This window comes from Bos mutus, chromosome 25 (assembly GCF_027580195.1).
Source record: "Bos mutus isolate GX-2022 chromosome 25, NWIPB_WYAK_1.1, whole genome shotgun sequence".
In the NCBI taxonomy this organism is placed as follows: Eukaryota; Metazoa; Chordata; class Mammalia; order Artiodactyla; family Bovidae; genus Bos; species Bos mutus.
In genome coordinates this window covers 794859-818582 of record NC_091641.1, presented here as the reverse complement: position 1 = coordinate 818582, position 23724 = coordinate 794859, and the positions used below count along the sequence as shown (strand labels likewise).

Sequence of the window (23724 nt, the reverse complement as noted above, 5' to 3'; positions counted from 1 at the left end):
TGTCACTAGTTAGTTCCCTTGTACTCTTCACAGACCAGGAGGATGACCTAGGTCTTATTCCTGCCTATACCCTTGGGAAAACCCTTTCTATACTACATGGGTCATTTGCACTTAATAGGATACTGAAACATGAAATTTGGAAACCACATCAAGTGGCTGGGTGTCTCTCCTCCACACCCACAGAAACCTAGATATTTTGGATAAATATTCATTAAGCGTTTAGCATAGGGTCTGCTACTAAGTAGACAGTCACTAAATACTAGCTGAATAATTGGTCCTTATTTAAGAAATCTTAAACAACTGTTGAGACTTCTAAAACTTATACAGGATAAATATGTTTTGCTTTTGACTAGGTTTTTGGTCCAATGGGAATTATGAAATATGCCATCTCTCTGGCTTGGGATGAACAATGGAAGGGAATACGGACATTGCTGTCTCCAGCCTTCACCAGCGGAAAGCTCAAGGAGGTAAGAAAAGAAGAGGACTTTCAATTAGAAACTTACGGAATGACTCTAGGGACAGGTAAAAACCGAGATCATAGTCTCTTTTCAAAGAGGAGTCTGCTGAGTTTGAGTTTTTTAACGTTGGTCTTTTGTCTTTACATCCTAGAGAGACATTTTTAAGATTTTTATAAAATGTCAGTTACTACTCCATGCTTAGGAAAGCCAGGTCCTTCTAGGACTTGAGTCTCCACATTTAACTTCATGTGATGATATATTTAATGTCCAGATGTTCCCCATCATTGACCAGTATGGAGATATGTTGGTGAGGAACCTGAGGAAGGAAGCAGAGAAAGGCAATCCCGTCAACATGAAGGAGTAAGTAGGGGTGAAGCTGCTGGTGCTCTGAGCTCCACTGAGAGCTTCTCGCTGCCTACCATGGAGTCAAGTTCCAACTGCTGTGTCGATCTAGAGAACAGACAGAAGTAGGTCGTGTTACAAACCCGATGGGCCGCTCCAGAAAGAGTGGCGTCGTCAAAGAAAGCCGGGCAGCCAGGAGAGAAGGTGTCTATTGTGTACATGAGCCATAAAGAGCTTATCTTCTTAACTATGACTTTATGGATATTCCAGAAGACTAAAATAAACAGTTTTGAAAGGAGAACATTATCATGCCAAAGTATTGAGTGTAGAGGGTGTGAAACAGTGGCAGAGGAAGGCTCTTGGTATATATTGGCAGGTAGCGCATTGGGCAGTAAAGTTACAGTATTGAACTTGAAACAACTTAAATCTCTTCACACTTTTCCTACAGAAAATACTAAATATTAATTATTAATCACTATTTGTTCTTCTTTCATCCTGAAAAGAGAGAATGCCCTGTCCAGGCTATGGGTGGCGTAACCATGGTTTTGTTGTCTAAACTGGGTTTTTTTAAAAAAACAACTATACTATAATAGCAGATATAAAGGAAGACTGTCCCAGGGAAGCTGAGGACATACGCTCACTGAGCCATGGGATTCCCTAAGTCAATTTGAAAGGATTTTTGTTAAACTCAGAACATTTTTAGTTCTTATAGTTCACAGAAATGACTCTTCCCTCAGAGCAACCACAGAACACTGGGGTTGAGGAAGACAGGTCTTCCAGGAGCCTTAGCAGTAGTGTAAACAAGGAGGGGTGATGTTCCTGGCAACTCAGAACAGGGCACTGCTGTTATGTAACGTGCTAAAGGGAAATCAGCTCTGAGTACAGGTTTTATGGTGAAGCAAGACCCAGGTCAATGTCCCTTCTCTTGACTCCCCAGGAAAAGTTAATTATTCCACACTTTGTCTTACTCAAACACAGTCCTTACACACTCTTTATTGTCCATAGTCAAAACACATTACTGTACTTGCTGTCTGATTGTGCGTGTCTTTCTCTATGACAAGATCCCTGAATTCAGGGGGTGGGGGTCTAGGTTGCCTTAATGTCCCCACCTCCCTAATGTAGGGCCAGTTGCATCACTCACATGTCATATACACCTCAGGAGTGAGTGATAGTAGCAGAGATTCTTCTATGATCCAGCAGGTGGTTCTGAGAGAAGGTGGCTCTTTTCCTGTCTGCCTGGGCATCGGATTTTATGTATATTTCTTGTTGCACATGTTGGACAAGGATAAAGAGGTGTTGATTTTAACTGAACATGTTTTTCTCTCTCTACTAAGCATGTTTGGAGCCTACAGCATGGATGTGATTACTGGCACAGCATTTGGAGTGAATATTGATTCCCTCAACAACCCACACGATCCCTTTGTGGAACATAGCAAGAACCTCTTAAGATTTAGACCCTTCGATCCATTCATTCTTTCAATAAGTATGTGAACTACTTTATTTCTTATTCTTTATTCTTCTTTCATCCCTCCTTTCCTCCCTCCCTCCCTTCCTTCTTTCAATCCTTCCTTCATCTATCTTTTTTAAAATAATAGGTGTAATAAGATGCAATTCATATACCACATAATACACCAGTGTGAAATGTATAATTCATTCATTTTTACATCCTACCTATCCATCAACAAATGAAATGGACATGGAAGTTATATACAACATTCAGTATACACATTGAATATTATATCTGTGTGTGTGTATTCACAGAATTTAATATTATTCAACCAGGAGAGGAAGAAAATCCTGCCATTTGCAACAGGGTGGAAGGACCTTGAGGGTATTATGTTATGTGAAATAAGTCAAACAGAGAAAGGTGAATACTTATATAGAATTAAATTAAAAAAAAAAAAACCCTGGGTCTTCCCTGGTAGTCCAGTGGTGAAGAATCTGCTTCCAATTCAGGTAACGAGTTCAATCACTGGTCAGAGAACTAAGATCCCACATGCCACAGAGAAAACTGAGCCCACAGGCTGCAGCAAAAACCCAGTCAACCAAAATTTTTAAAAATAAATTAATTTTAAAAATCCAAAACTAAAAAACAACAAGAAGAAAACCAAACTCATATAAAAGCAAGATCAGATTTCTTTTGTTAGGAGAGGAGTGGCTTGGATTGGTGGGAAATTGAATAAAGGTATTCAAAAGATGTGATTTTTCAGCAACAGCATAAAAGTATGGGCAGAATAATGTACAATATGAGTACACTTAACACTACTGTGATTTACTATATTTGTGATTTACTAAGAAAGTAGATCCTAAAGGTTCTCATCACAAGGGAAAAAAAAACCTGTAACTATATCAGGTGAGGAGTGTTACTAAACTAATGGGGCTAATTTTAAAATACATGTATGTTAAGTCATTCATCAGTCATTACACTATGCCCAAATTAATACAGTGCTGTATCTCAACTATAACACAGCACAACTGAAAAAGAAAGGTTTTTAGTGCTCTCGGAGATATATGCCCAACCATCACCGCTGTCAGTTTTTGTCAACTCTCACGCCCTGTACCTGTCACCTTCCACTCCCCCATCGCTTTAAGTATCCCTTGGGCTTCCCTGGTGGCTCAGCTGGTAAAGAATCTGCCTGCAATCCAGGAGACTTGGGTTCAATCCCTGGGTTGGGAAGATCCTCTGGAGAAGGGAGCGGCTACCTACTCCAGTAATCTGGCCTGGAGAATTCCATGGACAGTCCATGGGGTTGCAAAGAGTCGGACACAACTGAGCGACTTTCACGTTCTCAATCTATGTTCTGTCACTTCAAATTTGCTTATTGTAGACACTAGATATGAGGGAATCATATACTATGTGGTCTTTTGTGGCTGACTTCTTTCATTTATCACGAGTAGTCTAAAATTGTAGCACGTATCAGTACTTCATTTCTTTGTATGCCAAATAGTATTTCATTATATGGGCATTCCGCATTCTGTTTACCCATTCATCAGCTGATGAACATTTGGGTCATTCACCATTAAGTATGGTGTTAGCTTAGTTTTTCATAGACGACTTTCATCAAGTTGAGGAAATTCCCTTCTGTTCCGGTTTGTTGAGTGTTTTTATCACAAGGGAATGGTAGGTTTTGTCACATGCTTATTATGCAAGTGTTAGATGATCGCATTGTTTTTTAATTCCTTTGGGATGGTTTATTGTGCAACTTGGCATTCCTGGGATAACCCCACTTGGTCATGGTGTGTATCACCTTTTATGTGTTGCTAGACTCAGTTTGCTAGTATTCTGTTGAGGATCTGTGCATCCATGGGATAAGGTGTGTTGGTCTGTGCCTTCTTGTGCTATTTTTGTCTGGTTCTAGTATCAAACGCAAACACTTTGGAAGTGCTCCAATGCCTTCAATTTTTTTGGAAGAGTTTGTTTAAAAATGGGGCTAATCCTTTAAATATTTGGTAGTATTCACCGTTGAAACCACCTCTACCTGAGCCTTTCTTCGCCAAGCTGTGGGCTGTTTCTTGATAACTAACTCAAACTTTGTCCATTTTAATAGGTATATCAGATTGTCTGTTTCTTTTTGGATCACTTTCTGCAGTTTGTGTCTTTCTGAGAATCTGTCCATTTTATCTAAATGATCTAATTTATTGTCATACTGTTGTTCATAGATTACTTTTTTATTGAAGTAAAGTTGATTTACAATGTTGCGTTAGATTACAGCAAAGTAATTCAGCTATGTACACAAAACACATATTCTTTTCCAAGTTCTTCCCCAGTATAGGTTATTATAAGATATTGAGTATATAAAGATTTCATTATAGTCCCTGTACTTTTTAAAATGTCATTTGTAATCTCCCTTCTTTTACTTTCAATGCTAGCAATTTGAGTATTTTCTTTTTTTTTTTTTTTTGGCCAGTCTAGCTAAAAAAATCTTTCAAAGCATCAACTTTTAGTTTCACTGATTCTCTCCACTGTTTTTTAATCTCCTACTCATTATAGTTTCTTCACTTCTCTTTACCATTTTCTGCCTTCTACTCACTTTAAGTTTTGTTTGTGCTCCTCCTTTCAGAGTGTGAAGGTGGAAATTTAGGTTCTTGACTTAGGATCTTTGTTCTTTTAATATCTAAATGTACAGCCACAAATATCTCCCTGAACACTGCTTTTGCTACATCCCATCAGATTTGATATAGTGTGTCTTCATTTTTAGTCATTTAAAAGCAATTTTTGATTGCCCTTTTTATGTCTTCTACAACCCATTGGTTATTTAGAAGTGTGTTATTTAATTTCCACATATTTGTGTATCTCTTAATTGTCTTTCTGTTATTGATTTCTAATTCTATTCCATTGTAGTAGAAAGACACATACTGTATTATTTTGATCGTGACAATTTTTTTTTAACTGCACAATTAATTGAAGTAACAGATTTTGGTCTGGTTTATCCAAAGAGATGCTAGTCCAAGAATTAAAGGCCATGAGGTGCCAGAATGTAATCCTGTTCTTTGGTCAGTCCAAAGATGCAGAGGGAACCACTGATCTCACTACTATAGTGATGGGCCCCAGATGTGGACTTGGCTTCAATCAGTCATTGACTTGGAAGTCTGAGCAAAGGTCTAGAGGCAATGGGTCATGACTGAGTATCCTGGTGGTTTTACTCTTTTGATTGGTAGAGCAAATTAAATCTGCTAAAGGTAAACTATATTTGCTAAATGCAAAGTAAAATTTGCATTTTCACCGAGCTTACTTTTATCTTTTTCTCTGCAGTATTATTTCCATTTCTCAACCCAGTTTTTGAAATATTAAACATTACTCTGTTTCCAAAAAGTACTGTGGACTTTTTCACAAAATCTGTAAAGAAGATTAAAGAAAGTCGCCTCACAGATAAACAAATGGTAAAGTCTGGTGGTGTTTACAAGTGGGTGTGCACTTTTTGATAATTTATTGAGCTGTGTACATATGACTTATATGCATCTTTGCATTTTTGAAAGATAGGTAGAAAACTATAGAGTATAGAATATGATGGTTCTAAAATTTGGGGGGCAATGGAAGAGCAAAAGAATGGGGAAGAAAATAAGATTATGAGCCAGAGAGTTCTTCTCTGGTTCTTTTACTGAACCAGAGAAGCATGCTAATTAGTATATGAGGGATAAGAGTTACTGATTAAAAATAATTTTACTGATATTTTACCAAATATTAACTTGGTAAAGAATTACTTCAATGCCAAGCCTCATATTTTATAGGTTGTCTGATGAAATACTCCATCGGATGCCTGATACATTGCAGTCTTTTAAAAAGTTGAGCCCTGTCATGGTCTGAAGTGAGCAGGCGTCTTCTCTGGCCAGTGAAGCCACAAGTGGGTTAACCCAGTTTGGCCTTCATGATGCCATGAGGCTAGCACAAGGTTGTCTGCAGGTTAGGAGAGATGGGCTGGTTACAGGATGTCACTAAAGAATGTGTAGAGTCCTGGGAGGGTCAAGAGTTTGTAGATGCTTCTGCAAAATCTGCTGGCGACCTATGCAATGTGAGGGAGTTGATTTGTGTGTCCATTCATTAAGAGTTAAAGTTGAAGGGGAAAAAAGGATTGAAGCCATGGACCTGTTCCTGAGCAAACAGGTGTGACAGGAGAGACAGCAGATAACTATCTGGTTAAGAAGCTGTTTCAAAAGTCAAAGAAACCAAAGATCAGAGAGAGTGAGGGCAAAAAACCAGTGGGACGTGATGGCTGGGTTTCTCTCAGGGAAGCAACATGGTCTCTAAGATTTGTAGGTGGGTGGTTTTGTTCACTGAGGACTCAGGCAATATTAGTTAGACTCTTGCTCTTTAAGGGGCCATATTTTCAGGAAAGAAGTTAAATATACACTCCTGATTTATTTCTATCTTCAGAAGTAATTTCTAAAATTGATTTCTCTTTCTGTTTCCAGAATCGAGTGGATTTACTTCAGCTAATGATTAATTCTCAGAATTCCAAAGAAATTGACAACCATAAAGGTAACCATGGAGAGCTTCGTGGGGGCCGCTATGGGAAGGCGCATGGGTAGGGTGCAGTTCTCAAAATGTGCAAGAAGTTTTCCAGGCATGTGAGAATTTCTGCCAAATGGAAGAAAGACACTTGTGCAGAAAGAGTAGACTATGGTACTTCCTGGAAGTTTCCAGGCACAGCTTTGTTCAGAGCTCAAAAGGGCAAGTGTGGCAAGGATGTCAGGCCCAGAAGTGAGTCATGGTCAGTGGATCACCTACAGCTGAATCTCTGGGGAGCTTTGTTCTCATATCAATTCTCAGGCTCCTCCAGATCCACAGTGTCCCACTGTTGGTGCCCTTAACTTGGAACTCTTGGATAAGGTTGTATTTACAAGCTTACTCTACTCTAGAGATTATTTTTTCCCTTTTGTAATTAATAAATGACTTGTGAGAGAAGCCTGTGAGACTGGAAATACACTGTTTCTCTTCAAATTGTCACCTACTTATTTTATCATTCATGGGTGGTTTCTGACTGAAACCATCGTTACCATGATGGTTATAACACGATGACTTTCTGATCCCGTCATTCTTCTGTATTTATGAGTTGATGTTCTTTTGTAGGGAAGCTCTCCATTCTCTCTTGTTGGCTTACTTGTTCATCTATATTTATATAGCATGATCTCATGTACTCTCTTACATCACTTTTCATTTTGATTCTCAAATTCTTTCTGGTTTGTCCACTGGAGCTTTTTCAAGTAGGACCTTACATTCTTTTTTCTTTTCTCCTTTCTTCACTTTAAATCTTTTTTTAATGGACTATTTTTAGAATAGTTAGTTTTATAAGAAAATTGAGTGCAAAGTATAGAGATTTCCAATATACATCCTGCCCCAACTACACACAGTCTTCCCCCCACTATCAAAAGACCACACCAGAGTTGTGCATTTGTTAGAATCAATGAACCTACATTAATGCATCATTATCATCCAAAGTGTATAGCTGACCTTAGGGTTCATTCTTAGTATTATACATTCCATGGGTTTTGGCAAATGTGTAAGGATGCACCATCAGTGCATACAGAGTTTCCATTGTCCTTTAAAGTATCTTTTTCTAAGAACTTCCTCACTTTCTGATGTAAGACAATCCAGGTTTCTCTTACCCCTGAGTAGCCCTGGAATCAGCTGTTTTTTCAAAGGAGCTCTGGTTCCCTTTATTGAAAAATGGTATTTATAAATCACAATCTAGGATCTTAGGAATGCTTATTGCCTCTAGGGATTCATTGCCTCTAGGGATTCTTTGCTTCTAGATCTTTCCAGTGGATAAAGCTAAGAACATAAAATATTTTTACACAAGACAGTAAGCATAAGTAGTTCCATATCTGCCCTTACCATGATCACTCCCACATGTTAAATTTTAAGCTATCAGTCATTTGACGACCATGTCACAAAATTCTTGAATTTTAAAAATTTTATTCTGGAGCAATGCCGGGGTCCAGCCCCAGCTGATCCAGGGAGTTCGAAGCGGGGATGGTGACAGCGAGGATCAGGATACAATAGCTTCAATTAGATATTAATTAGAGATGTAAAGAGTAATAGAATGAGGATAGCTCAGTAGGAAAATTCAGTGGAGAAAAGAGGCTGAGTAGCTTGGTTTACGCGGGAGACCAATAAAACTTCAAGACAAGAAGTTTGTACCACTTATGTAGGCCGCAGGCGTCCTTCCGTTCTCCCGAAGGAGAGGAGACACTGAGGCCTCCCTGGTCAGATCTTAGAAGCCCAGGCATAATTAGTAAGCATGGCGGGTTCCGCGCTCCAGATGGAGACTCAGCCAGAGTTTGAGAGGGAGAGAGACATGGGGAGACCAGTCTTTCGAGGAACTGATCCCAATTCTTTATTTTCCATGGTCTACTTTTATACACTGAGATGTTATGCAAAAGTCACACGGGGTCAGCAGTCCTGACTTTTATCAAAGTCAGGTGCTTCATACAAATGTATACAGAGGTCTTAGGGGGTGTTACATCATCTTCTGGCCAGGGGGGCCTGCTGACAATTTATGACCCTCTCCTTGTGACAGCGGTCAGTCAACCAGGACACTTATTTCTCCAGGGGTGATTATTCTTAAAACAGACGCCACCTTCCGAAGGTACCAGATAAAGTTACATTCCTATAGGGTGAGGGTGTAGTGGGTTTTAATTAAGGAAAGAATTTACTTAGCCTAAGGTCCAACGTGATTAATATCAAAGGTTAATACTTATTTCTTCTATATATTCAGTAACGTGTATAAGGGCAGGGGATGTGGAGACTTAGCAGTAAACATTGGCTCAACAAATGAAAAACCCTTCACCAATACAATTTCTAATCAGCCCACTAATACTAATAGTTTTCTAACTTCTCTAAAGAATCTGTTTTTAGAAGGTTTAAAGCATCTCGTGCATCTCACGGTTGGGAGGCTCTGAGCAATCACATGTGGCCGGACAAGCCTGTCAGGCAGGCTAGAGAAGCTTCAGAGGAGTTTATAGGTTGAAACACTCTTGTCACACCCAGGAGTTTTTATTAACTGGAGCTCTAAGTTAACTCCTTCTCTGAAAGAGGTGGTGGGGGACAGCCCCCCATAAAGTCAGAGGTGTAGGTGAGAGCACAAAGTAGTAAAGTAGGCAGGCTCTGGTTATGGGGGTAGATGCTCGAGGATTTCCAGGGGGAAGAATGAGCTGACGCCAGCACACCACTATAAATATATCTAAAACTATGTTTAAATCTACTTCAATCTATAATATCTATCTAGATATGTAAGTACATGGTTCAATACATCTTTCTGTGAAGAAGGAGTATTCTATGTCCGCATTGTTTAATATAGTAACCACTTGACATATGTGGCTATTGAGCACTTAACATGTGGTTATTGCCATTGAAGTATAGCATTTAATTGTGATTAAAATTTAAATAGCCACGTATTAGTACAGCTTTAAACATTCTGGAGTATCATGGGTTTATGCTCACTGGGGGAAAGAATTTGATAGTTGAATTTACCCACAATAGAATCACAGAAATCATCATGGGGCAATCAGAACCTTGTCGATCTCTCTTCCACTCATTCTCTATTGTTTTTGTTGTCACTCGCTTGGCTGGGGCAGGTACTACATTGATTTGAGTGCTCTAAGTAACAAAGGTCCTACTTCAGTCCCATCAAATAGCTGAGAGACTGACCATGGTTGGTCTCTCAGGAGAAATTGAAAAGAGAGACATATTTATAATTACAAGGGTTTTTTTGCTGAGCATAAAGGAGAGTAAACAGTGCGCATGTACTGAGGAAGAAGACCTTCAGGCCAGGATTGAATCAGCATTGCTAATTCCCCTCCCTGGACCTCATTTTTCTATGGTGCACACTGACCAGTGTCCTTCCACAGACACATCCTTCCTTCTGGTATTTTAATGCCATTGATTAGACTAGGCTCACTCACAGCTCTTCTGGCTTTTAGTCCGTCTCTGTAGTTTTTGTGCCTATCTGAGATCACCCTGAGAAGACTTGTGCCTCAGGTCTTCTGTTGCCTGATGCCTGTCAATTGTATAATCCATGCTTCTTAGCCAAGTATTACACACTAATCACCACATCTTATGAAAAGCCAGACTCTGACTCCATTGTTCTAGTTTGGAATTGAGTCTCTGATATTCTAATAAGTTCCCAGATGTTGGTGATGCTGCTGGTCCATGAACACACTTTGACTAGAAAGAGCCTTCTATTTTTCTCTTCAGTTCAGTTCAGTTGAGTTGCTCAGTCGTGTCCAACTCCTTTCGACCCCATGAATCGCAGCACGCCAGGCCTCCCTGTCCATCACCAACTCCCAGAGTTCACTCAGACTCACATCCATCAAGTCGGTGATGCCATCCAGCCATCTCATCCTCTGTCATCCCCTTCTCGTCCTGCCCCCAATCCCTCCCAGCATCAGAGTCTTTTCCAATGAGTCAACTCTTCACATGAGGTGACCTTGGAGTTTCAGCTTCAACATCAGTCCTTCCAAAGAACACCCAGGGCTGATCTCCTTCAGAATGGACTGGTTGGATCTCCTTGCAGTCCAAGGGACTCTGAAGAGTCTTCTCCAACACCACAGTTCAAAAGCATCAATTCTTCGGCGCTCAGCTTTCTTCACAGTCCAACTGTCATATCCATACATGACCACTGGAAAAACCATAGCCTTGGCTAGATGGACCTTTGTTGGCAAAGTAATATCTCTGCTTTTTAATATGCTAACTAGGTTGGTCATAACTTTCCTTCCAAGGAGTAAGCGTCTTTTAATTTCACTTTTGCAATCACCATCTGCAGTGATTTTGGAGTTCCTACAAACATATTTAGATAAAAGATAGTTTAATTTCTCCCATAATGTGGCCTTACCCTTGTACAATTTATCCAAGAATCAAGTTATACTTTAACTAGAGTAATTTAAATTATTCTGGAAGAGAATATGGCCCCATATTACTTATAACTAAAGTGCTTTAAGGTTTCTCCAAGGGACACACTGATTACACTGTGTTTGTTAGACAAAAATGCTGTCTCTTGAAATTACCAAACTCTGTCGCTGGGGAGGCAGCATAGTCAGGAGCAGGGAGCCAAGAATAGTATTAGTCCAGTGCAGTGGCTCAGTCGTGTCTGACTCTTTGTGACCCCATGGACAGCAGCACACCAGGCTTCCCTGTCCATCACCAACTCCTGAAGCTTGCTCAAACTCATGTCCATTGAGTCAGTGATGCCATCCAACCATCTCATCCTCTGTCATCCCCTTCTCCTCCTGCCTTCAATCTTTCCCAGCATCAGGGTCTTTTCTAAAGAATCAGTTCTTTGCATCAGGTGGCTAGAGTTTTGGAGCTTCAGCTTCAGCATCAGTCCTTCCAATGAATAATCAGGACTGATTTCATTTAGGATTGACTGATTTGATCTCCTTGCAGTCCAAGGGACTCTCAAGAGTCTTCTCCAACACCACAGTTCAAAAGCATCAATTCTTTGGCTCTCAGCTTTCTTTATGGTCCAACTCTCACATCCACACATGACTATTGGAAAAACCAAGCTTTGAGTATTTGGACCTTTGTCGACAAAGTGATATCTCTGTTTTTAATATGTTGTCTAAGTTTGTCATAGCTTTTCTTCTGAGGAACAAGTGTCTTTTAATTTCATGGCTGCAGTTACCATCTGCAGGGATTATGGACAGTGAGAAAACTGGATTAAAACAATTTCTGCCTTTTTCTTGTTTTTTTATGTATGTATTTATTTTTAATTAGAGAATAATTTTTTTTACAATATTGTTGGGTTCTGCCATACAACAACATAAATCAGCCATAGGTATACGTATTTCCCCTCCCTCGGAAGACTGAGAATACAAAACACTCCCAGTTTGACTCTAATTGCTTTTACATTTTCCCCATAGGGATTTGGCAGTTTCATTTGATTTCTCATCATCTAAACTGTGATGTTTTATATCGATGTGTTTCATATAATATAAAATGTCTCTTGTCTCCCTTTAGCTCTGTCTGACATAGAACTCGTGGCCCAAAGTACTATCTTTATTTTTGGTGGCTATGAGACCACTAGCAGTACTCTTTCCTTCATTATATATGAATTGACCACTCACCCTGATGTCCAGCAGAAGCTGCAGGAGGAAATTGATGCAACTTTCCCTAATAAGGTGAGTGATGATACCTGGAAAGAGAAGTGAAGGTGAAGCCTTAGCAAAAATGCCTTCTTGCTGCTTCTTGAACATATTTGCAGAAAGCATAAGCCTCAAATCTTTTACCTGTGCTATTTAGGAAGGATCTAGGTGTACAAAACAAAGGGGAAACATAGATAATGCCTTGCACACACAGGAATGTAGGTACTGTGGAAAAAAAGGCTGGTGTTGGCATATCACATATTACCGTATGCCATGTTAAAAACTCACAAAATCTTGGTGGCATCTAACAGTCAACATCTATTACTCTAGTGTTTGCATGCATGCATGCTGCATGCTAAGTTGCTTCAGTCATGTCTGACTCTTTGCAACCCTGTGGACTGTAGCCTGCCAGGCTCCTCTCTCCATGGGATTCTCCAGGCAAGAACACTGGAGTGGGTTGCCAAGACCTCCTCCAGGGGATCTTCCCAACCCAGGAATTGACCCTGTGTCTCCTGCAGCTCCTGCATGGCAGGCAGATTCTTTACTACTACAGCTGGACTTGCTGTGGTCTGGGTGTTGGCTGATCTGGGCTAGCCATGGCTAACTAGCTGGCTGACTCAGCTCCTTACATGTTCTACACGTGTCTCGTATTCCACATGTCTGCAGCACAAGGCAATGGTAGGGGTCAGGATCAAGAAGCCCCATCTTGTGGGTGACTTTCAAACAGGCTGCTCACATCACAGTAGCCACCTTTCCACTAATTCAAGGTGAGCCACCTGAATGAGAATGGGAGGGAATCACAGAGTTAGCTACAAGATAAGGACAGATAGTAGTGCCCACCTAAATTACAGATGATGTGTCTTCTCTGGTAAATCTTATTTGGGGATTATTTTGGTGCAATAAGATGAAAAAGTCACTAAGAGACAGAGAGTAGTTAAAGCATTGTGTTCTCCTCTTTTTATAATAATACTTATAATAACAACACCACTATTGGCTAATATTTACTTCTTACTATCTATGTTTATCTAAACACTTTCCATTTATGAATGAATCTAACCTTCATAAAATTCAGTCTTAGTCAGGAGAGTCTAGGTTATGCCTCAGTAACAGATTAGCCTAAAAATCTCAGGGGCTTTCATAGCAAAGGTTTACTTTTAACCCACATCTACACATCCAACATGGATTGTTAGTGGAGGAATTAGTACACAGTTCTGCTCCACAGAGTCACTTGGGGATACAGGCTGAGGCTCCACCTTCTTGTAACTGCCTTATCTGAAACATTCTTGTTATCTGGGGAACAGGAACCTGAGAGTTGCTCACTGACTTTTCAAATATTTTGTCTCTGAACTGCCATAACCACCTCAGTTCACAGCCCATTGGCAAAGTTGGTTTCCCATAACTTCAGATGGCCTGGGAAATATGGGGACTACACGGGATGCTGGGTGAGCAGTGTGTCTCTGCCACACAACCCTATGGAGGGTCAGCTCCATCTGTCTCCATGTAACCTATGAGATACCTGAGTGACAGGGAGATGAAATACTTCCAGACACTAGTCGTGTACCTGGTGGTGATCAAGCCAAGCTGTGATCCAGGGTGTTGGCTCTTGAGCCACTCCTATCCTCCACAATGTTGCCCCTTAAATATAACCCCATGTGACAGCCACATACCACCCTCACTAGTCTCAGATATCTGCAAAAACTGGAGTTCTTTGTGGTATGAGGAGAGCTGGCCCCTGGGGCTGGAGTGGCTTATTTAGACCTTCAAACCTTCTGGTCACACCTGCAGGGACAATAGAGGACTCTTCCAGCAACAGAGGGTGGAGTTGAGGATTCTGATTCCCTTGTAATTTCCTCTAGAACTGAAACTGTGTTGCTAGTAGCACTCAGTCTTATTCTTTATTTGCGGATTTGGTTTAGAAAGGAATTCATTTCTCTCCAAATCATTTACAGAGTTTTCATTTAATGTAGTATTTCCAAACTGTATACATATAACGAAAAGAATGAGCAGTCAAGAGCCTTCAACTGAGAACCTTCATGTTGAATAGGGGATTTGCTCTTTTACACATTCTCTTTCCTTGGTACTTACATGTGGCCTCACTTTCAAAAAGAAACAGTGATTTTTGCCTATTTCACTTAAGAGTAAGGGTTTTAGCCTATTGCTCACATTTGTTCTCCTGAGAAAGAAATACACTGCATGATAATGTGCAGGATTTCAGACCCTGGTTAGGGCACTGTCCCAACATCTTCCAAGTCCTCACTATTCTACATCGCAATGGGCCCGTGAGAGATCAAAGGACATGATAGATACTAAAATGTCCATAAATGTCCTTGATCAATTTAAATTATTCCCTAGAGCACTTAACATTTCAATAGGACTGCATTGATGGAGTTGAAGGTTGATCCAAAATCTTAATTTATCAAAATCTGTTTTTCTTTTCCGAGGCCCCTCCCACCTACGATGCCCTGGTGCAGATGGAGTATCTTGACATGGTGGTGAATGAGACTCTGAGAATGTTTCCAATTGCTGGGAGACTTGAGAGGGTCTGTAAGAAGGATGTGGAAATCCACGGGGTGACCATTCCCAAAGGGACAACCGTGCTGGTGCCGCTCTTCGTTCTTCACAACAACCCAGAGCTCTGGCCAGAGCCCGAGGAGTTCCGTCCCGAAAGGTACAAGACCCTGGAGAAGAGACGCCCACCTCATCCTTTTTGGTGCTTGCAAGTTCTGACAACTCTTATTATAGGTGTCAAACGGGTGACCGTGCGACCGTTTACCTGTATATCTTTTTATTGTTTAAAAGATTTTTCTCTTTAACTGGGTTCATTCTTTGAGTTGAATTATTCAAACTAGATTAGAAAAAATAAAATTATTAGCTGTCTTTATTCCTAATACAGTACGATAGGCCTCATTAATAATGTATGTCCTTGTGGACAGTTTTCTACACATATATAGATTTTTGAAACTTTGAGTGGTATTCTTATATATTATTTAGTTCTAAAAGGCTTGATTTATTTAACAATAAACTATAAACAATATTCTATGTGCATATGTTTGTATGCACATTCCATAAGTTACCTTACTACTGTCTTATTTCAGGTGTATAGGCTTTTTGTTTCTTTTAAGCCTTTCTCTCTATTCTCTCCTAGCTCTCTGAATTCACACATGTCCCACATTCCTTATTTTTAGACACGGCTGCTGTTTGCTCTTACTATTGTGGGAGCACAGGCTGGAGACCAGAGGTCTCATCCCTGTGGTTCAAGCAGCCTCACTGAGGATGGAGGAGCACCCAGGGGCCCTGGTTCTGTCTTGGGTGCAGACCTGGGCCAGCTCCCTTCTGTCTCAGTATTTGGTGACTTTCCAAAGAGAAGTCCTCTGCTCTCTAGACATCTAGATTTCCTCCTTGGAGAGCTGTTGAGTATCCTTTTCAGGAATTAGGAGCAAAGGTCTGGTTTGGGCACAGTTTGAACTCTGGATAGAGTTGATTCTCTCCCATTTAGTGTGCAGGGATCAAGGTTTGGAATGAACTTTTCAGGCACTGCCTGGGATCTGGACTTTCATTTCACCTTGACTACGGTTTGTCATTTCATCTCACCCTGATGGCCAACGGTTGTCTTGTTTGCCCCGATGTCCAAGTTCTACCATAGTGGTGACACACAATACTTGTTGATAGAAGAGTCAGAGTCCACCAAGTCCCCTGTTCTAGACCAGGGACACTCTGTTTCTCCCTCAAGCTCAGCAGCTCCCCCTCCTGCAGCATCCGGAAACTAAAAATGGAGACCACTCACCATACTTCCCTTTCATTCATTCAGCCGTCAAGCAGAGATTTAGTGCTTACCTGTGTATGTCAGGGACTGGGCCACGGAGCGGGAAACCAAATATTTACAAAGGCCTATTATGGAGAATTTTACAAACATACACAAGTGTGGGTGTATTTGAAACATATACAGGTATACTCTATAGGCACAAGCCTATGAAATACATTTTTATTGTGGTATATTGCTAGTTGTGTTCGTTTCTGCTGTACAATGTATATCTGTGTGTGTCTATTCCCTGCTTAAGAAGCGTCAACCCATGTTTGCACATTCACGTGACACTGCTGTCCTTCCATCTCCATATTATTTTGTCACATTGTCTGTAAATTTACATAATGTTTTACAAAATAAGGACTCTTTTAAATATATGTAACCACAATGCTATTATCACTTTCCCCAAATATGCATTTTTCCTTGACATATTAAAATACCGAGGAGTCAAATTTTTATAAAACAGAGGTCTAACCATCAGGGAATTTATAGGCTAGTGGAACAGATAGACAAAGAAATCTGTGATTATCTGGAGTAGCCTGGCATCCCATGCTGACAGAATTCTACTGACCTAAGCATTCTGTGTGTGGCAGAGAGAGGTAGAGAGATAATGACACATGGAGGTTGGAAGGGAAACGAGGGAAAGCAGTTGAAATATAACAATTTAAATACTCAGAGGTGTTTCTCCTGCTTCCTTCCCCCATGAGCACACGAGTGACATAAGTGTGCTTGGAGATGGAACCCATGTTTTCTTCAATCAGATTCATTTCCTAACTGCCTTTCAGAGAGTGAACATGTCACCACCCTGAATGTAAATTTAGAGTTTAAGGATACATTTTCTTTAAATAACCATTACCTCAACTTAACAGGAGTGAAAGCTTCTGTAGGGTGCAGGGAGTGGAACTTATCTTTCTCACCACAGCAGTGTGCAGTCACCAGCCCACAGAAATCTCCTTATGCTACAGGTCCAAGAGTTAAGTTAAAACCTCAGACCTGCAGCTCTTCTGGTTTTTCTGTTTCATTCACTTGTTTCCTCTACTGTTGTGGATCCAGGTTCAGTAAGAAGAACAAGGACAGCATAAATCCTTACGTCTACCTGCCTTTTGGAACTGGACCCCGAAACTGCCTTGGCATGAGGTTTGCCATCATGAACATAAAACTTGCTCTCATCAGAATCCTGCAGAACTTCTCCTTCAAACCTTGTAAAGAAACACAGGTCAGCAATTCACTTTCTGCATTAATAACGTTTTATTGGGAGTTGTTTTTTAACTGATGCTGCTGCTGCTGCTGCTAAGTCGCTTCAGTCGTGTCCGACTCTGTGCGACCCCATAGATGGCAGCCCAGGCTCCCCTGTCCCTGGGATTCTCCAGGCAAGAACATTGGAGTGGGTTGCCATTTCCTTCTCCATTTTTAACAGATGGATCTCTATATATCTAGGTATGTTATCAATTCAAAGGATAACTTATTCTATCAGCCAGAGAATCTCTTTGGAATCACCTGAAACCTTTACTTGTCAATCATCCCTGGAGGGCTAAGTCAGCAGCTTCATAAAGACCCAACTATAAAAGGTTGTCTGGAGTCAATGCAGTTAGTGTGGCAGGACTGCACACCATGCATTGAATGGAAGAAAGATTTTAAATTTGGTTTCAAATTCACTGGAAGGAAGTGTGTGCACAATCATGAGAGCAGTGACTTTTCATCATGACTTTTCAGTGATGCTCTTCCCCACCAGAACTTAGAGAGGCTCTTCTGACAGCAGGTCTCAGCCACTGCTTGTATAGTAAAATTGATGGAAAAATTTTGCCATAACGCCTAAGAATCTGGTACATTTTAAATACTCGGTATTTTTACTTAAAATTTAAATCAATAAAGAACACAGGCCAACCTGACTTTGTATCAAGCCTGGTACAGAATAGGTGCTCAAATAGGTATTTTGTGGAATGAATGAGGGATGAATGTTATCACTATCCCTCTTGACACAGCTCTGAATAAATATAAAGAATCAAAGATAGGCAGGCAAAATTGAACGAAGGTGGTCAAAAACTGCAAACTTTCAGTTACAAATGAGTACTAGGGCTGTCATCAGAGAAGGCGATGGCACCCCACTCCAGTACTCTTGCCTGGAAAATCCCATGGACAGAGGAGCCTGGTGGGCTGCAGTCCATGGGGTCGTGAAGAGTCAGACACGACTGAGCGACTTCACTTTCACTTTTCACTTTCATGCATTGGAGAAGGAAATGGCAACCCACTCCAGTGTTCTTGCCTGGAGAATCCCAGGGACAGCGGAGCCTGCTGGGCTGCCGTCTATGGGGTCGCACAGAGTCGGACATGACTTACGCGACGCAGCAGCAGCAGCAGCAGCAGCAGCAGCAGGGCTGTCATGCAAAGCACAGTAACTGTTGTTACCATTTCTGTATGATGTCAGTGAGTGCATCCTAAGACTTTTCTCACAGGGGAAACAATATTTCTTTTTCTTTTCTTCCTATATGAGATGATGAGTGTTAACAAAACTTACCGTGGTAATAACTTTATGACCTCTATAAATAAATCATTATGCTATATACCTTAAATATAGGCACTGCTATAAATCAATTATATCTCCATAAAAGTGGAAGTTAAATTCTGATAGGACATGATAAGGGAATACTGTGAGCAACTTTCTTCCCACATGTTTTATAAATATGTTAAATAAACCAACTCTCTCGAAGACATAAACTATTAAAATTCATTTAAGGAAATATAGACAGCTTAGCTGTCCCCTTATCTGCCCTTGTATCTACTAAACATATTGAACTGATAGTTTAAAAAAATCCAATATAGATCATGCTAAAAGCTTTGTTGTTGTTGTTTTGGTCGCTAAGTCATGCCCGACATTTGTAAAGCAGTATCTTGTCTACTTTGCTTTTTTTGTTTGTTTGTTAGCAGGGCTTCATTAATTACTTCTCCTGTGCTTGTTTAACTGTCACAGATCCCCCTGAAATTATACACTCAAGGACTCACGCAGCCAGAACAACCTGTTATTCTGAAGGTTGTGCCCAGAGGCCTGGGACCACAGGTGGAGCCTGACTTTCTCTAAGGATTTGCACTTTGGTTTTGAAGGAAGCTGCATCTCAGAACACCAGAGACGTGGTCTACTTTGATAAAGCCAATAAATGAAGATGGGCTTCACCTACTGTACTTGCTGGTGAGTAGGGTTCTGCATAATCATTTAGCTTTCTCGCTGCCGACCTGGATTATTAGATACTATGTGCCATACAAAGGAGGTGATTAGCAAGTGCCAGATCCTCAACTTCACAGGTTCTCATAGGACACTCTCCATCTACCCCAGTTAGTACTATCTACTCCTCCTGAGCACTGATCAGAAAGAAGATCTCTCAACAATCTTATCGACAGAGTTTAATGAAAATAAGAATTAAAATGGGGACTGGAATGATATTTATATCACAAATTTTAGCTTGAATATGCTAAATAAAACATATTGAGCAAGACAATAAACATCTGCTTACAAGAGTATTACCTGATGCCTTTGTGCATGTTAGGGTGGAGGTGTACAACCCAGTCTGGGGATGCAGTGACCAAATACTTTTTGACTATCACAGTTGCTGGTGGGTGTGGCCATCTTCAAAACTCCACCTTAACATATTAAATAGGTAAGAGTTAATTGACTATGACTTTGCCCAGTGTTTAGAAATCTACCTTTTAAATCTACCCTTTTAGTTTAGATCTACCTTTTTTTGGAGCACATATTTTCCATACCTCTTTGTATTCCACCCTCAACTCACAACCATCTTAACACAGTAAACACGGAATAAAAGATGGTTGACTGGGGAGAAAGGCTACACGCACTGGTCAGTTTCAGTGGGGTCAGAAGCTGCACACGGCCCTTCCTTTCCCTGTCCTGCCCCTTCCCTCCCCTCTCCTTCCCCTGCCTGCCATCTCTTCCCTTTCCTGCCCCTTCCCTCCCCTCTCCTTCCCCTGCCTGCCGTCTCTTCCTGGACAATCCAGTCCTAAACCCGAAGGTGGGCCACAGAAGGTGGGCAGCCTCACACGTCAAGGTGGGGCCAGAGAAGGAGGACAGTGGCTCTAAGTCAGAGACCGAGTAGGGAGGGGAGGGTGTCCACAGGGATGGCAGCCGGGCACAGGTGAGGGAACCCAAAATGCTCACTTGTGGGGGTGGCCCATAGGGTGAGGGGGCATTGTCAGTGGAAAGGGATGGATCATGGATTGGGGTCATAAGGGAGAATTGATCAAGTGGTAAATATGAGAGATGGTGGAGGCCAACATTCTCACTGTTGGAGAAGGAGTCCCTGGTTCAGGGATGGAGAAGCTAGAAGAAACCCTGTTGGTCAGGGATTGAAACTGAATTATCAGGTAAATACATGCTTTTCCATTCAGATAGATGACAGATAGATACACATAGAGACAAATAGGTATGTGTTTATGTTTGTGTAGCTATGAAACACATAATACCTACTGCTTTTCACTACTGTGTGTTAGAAACAGAGACACCTTCTTAGCCACAAGCACACCTTGTGCCCAGACCTTGGATTATAAATATCATTTTCCACTGAAATGAACCAGGGATCCTTAGAGAAAAGGCTGATTCCAGGGTTGGGAAAGTATGTGATGACGATGGACCATTTTGGGCTAGAAAGCAGGGAAATGTAAACATTGAGGGGGACGTGTTAAAAGGACACTGGGCCAAGCTGAGGGGGCTGTGTATGTACATGTGTATATGTATGTATGTATATATTGCAATTCCTTCATGAGGAAACGCATAGCTTCAAAGTACTGCTGCTCCAAATGCCCACTAATTACAGAGGGAAAGGGGAGCATCAGAGCAGAGAAACCTGGCAGACACCCCTTTCATCAAGGGATCAGATAGCAGCATCAGGAACAGGATAAATTGCTGGTGCTTCACCTGATGGGACACAGTGAGAAGAACTCACTTCACCTGTGTGATAATCCTGCCAAGGAGGCAGGAAATCTGAAGAGTCAGACAAACCCAAGTGGGGAGCATTCTCCTCCTGGTTTGTAACTGGTTTGGAATCTTTGAAAGAGGCAACATCATGAAAACCAGAGATGGACTGAACATGTAGCAGATGAAGGAGACTTCAAAGAGGTGACATCCTAATGTAGTTCAGGAGGTGGGTCCTTCTGCTACAAGGACATGGTTGGGCAGGTGGGGGTCTGGGGGCTCTGAGGTTAGCTGGTAGTGATGTGCATTAACCTCCTGACTTGGAGGTCATATTGTGGTCACATAGGAGATGTTGTTGTTTGTGGGTGATACGGGGGTGTAAATTATCAGGTTGGCAATTTACTCTGAGATGAATAAGAAAAACAGATCTTTCAACAGACTCTTCCATAAGTTTGTGATTATTGTTGAGGCTGGTGGTCACAAGGGCACCTTTTGGCTTATATAGCTCTCCCCATCCCTCACCTTGGTCTTCTTTGTCTTACTTTATTATAAGGAGGCAGCACCACACTCTAACTGAGAGATGGGTGCCTCTGAAGCTGGAGCTCCTAAGTTTAAAATCCCAGCACTGTCCAGGACTGAGTCTAGACTCATCAGCGGCTTTGGGCAAATGAGGACTAGTGGCTTTGGGTAAATGTGGTCTTTGCATTGCTTAGACCACAGAGTTTGGGCTGAATTTCAACACCTCGATGCCCCTTGGCTGAATGGCACTGTACACACATTAGCTTGGACTCGGTCACTGTCTTAGGTTGGGTTCCTTAAAAGCAGAACCTGATATGGGGGTTCTGGCACAAATACTGAGAGAGTGATCTCAAGTAAAGGGATGCAGGGACCTGAGTGGGGCAGAAGGGAAAGCTGAGTTGAAGATGTGGTTTCTGTGGAGCCCAATCCCACAGGGAACCTGAGACAGATTTGTAATCCGAGTGGATCCCAGTTGGGAGCAGAACCAGCCTTCTGCACCCCATCATATAGACTGGCCCTCCTACCTCCCAGGATGTACAAACTCCCAGGTGAATAAGCTTTAGTTTGGCCCAGGGAGATCATCCAGAGTTTGGGTAGCCTGTAATGAGCAGCATCCAGTACTCCCAGTGACTCAGGGTGGGAATGAGTGACTCAGCCCAGGAAAAGGAATCTGGTAACTGCCTGGAAGTCCTGACTGAATCTTATAAATATGCTGTGTCTGTAAGAAGGGAATGTGCTCTTCTTACTCCTGGTTGTTCCTTTGGGATTTTATCTTTTCCTTACCAACAGTGGACTCAAGTTTGGGACCTTTCTAGAAACAATTGCTCCCCCAAGCCAGGAGGAGGAAAGTGTGAAGGATTTCAACCCAGGGGGGCTTTGGCACCTATAGGGTTGGCGAACATGGGGCTGGAGGTCCCACTCAGGGCCCTGAACTCACACAGCAGGACAGACACCCCAATCCCAATTAGAATCCAGGAAATAATGTCCTAAACATTTTTGATTTAGTATCTCCATACACAGCAGGTGGTAAAATGAACTATTTAAACACAACCAATAAGGAGTGAAAAAATGAGCTCACACTCAGCAGACTCCTAATAATTTTAAATATTTTTCACTGTAATTTGCTGACAAAAGATACATTCGATAGTTTGTGTTTACTCTAGAAGTCTTGATACTAGTTAACTGTTTATGAACTCATATGAGTGCACATTTCTAGAGGGTCTGCTAAGGGTCAGGTATCTGATGGGTGAAGTCACATGTTCTCTTTAGTCAAAGCTACCAGGAGGCCAACTTGGAGATCCAGGACCCAAGCACTTCAGGTCATGGATCAGGACTTGTTTGGTATGCACTCCTTTAGGAGGAAAGCTGTTAACTCTCATTATATAGTTTAGGCAACTGAGGCTGAGAAGGTTTAAATAACTCACCCAGGGCCTTCATATCAGTCATGTTCTGTGGATCCCTACTAGCCAACTGTCTATATAGCAGAGAGCATAGGTGTCCCTGGAGCACATAGAAGGCTCAGGGGCCTCCTGAAGCAGGATCCCTCCCACTCTTTCCTCTCCTTGCTCTCCCTCTATCTCTGGCAATCAAACCAGTCGATCCTAAAGGAAATCAACCCTGAATATTCATTGGAAGGACTGATGCTAAAGCTGAAGCTCCAATACTTTGGCCATCTGATGCAAAGAGCCACACACTGGAAAAGACCCTGATGTTGGCAAAGATTAAAGGCAGGAGGAAAATGGGATGACAGAGGATGAGATGGTTGGATGGCATCACCGACTCAATGGACATGATTTTGAGAAAACTCTATGAAACGGCGAAGGACAGGGGAGCCTGGTGTGCTGCAGTCCATGGGGTTGCAAAGAGTTGGACATGACTGAGCAACAGAACAACAACAATCTCTGGCAAATTCTTATAGATTCTTAACCATTTGGATTTTTTATTTTAGTTACAGAAAATCAAAGTTTCAGAAATCTTATTGCACCACAAGCACTACGATGGTTATAAATAAAAAAGGTAAAAAGCAAGTGTTGGTGAGAATGTGTACAAATTGGGTGGCTCATTCATGCTGGTGGGATTGTAAAGTAGTACAACCATCAGGGAAA

The 23724-nt window shown here is 41.5% G+C and overlaps 1 protein-coding gene across 1 annotated transcript in view; it reads left to right on the top strand.

Moving 5' to 3' along the window:
* Positions 1–19951, top strand: part of LOC102284966 (cytochrome P450 3A28) — a 38617-nt gene extending 18666 nt beyond the window's left edge. The window contains exons 5-13 of the mRNA XM_005893136.3: positions 354–467; positions 730–818; positions 2135–2283; positions 5554–5681; positions 6711–6777; positions 12256–12416; positions 14822–15048; positions 17236–17398; positions 19151–19951. Of these exons, the coding sequence (XP_005893198.1) occupies positions 354–467; positions 730–818; positions 2135–2283; positions 5554–5681; positions 6711–6777; positions 12256–12416; positions 14822–15048; positions 17236–17398; positions 19151–19258 (1206 nt within the window). The 3' untranslated portion in view covers positions 19259–19951. The remainder of the gene's footprint in view (positions 1–353; positions 468–729; positions 819–2134; positions 2284–5553; positions 5682–6710; positions 6778–12255; positions 12417–14821; positions 15049–17235; positions 17399–19150) is intronic.
* Positions 19952–23724: the final 3773 nt, after the last annotated feature.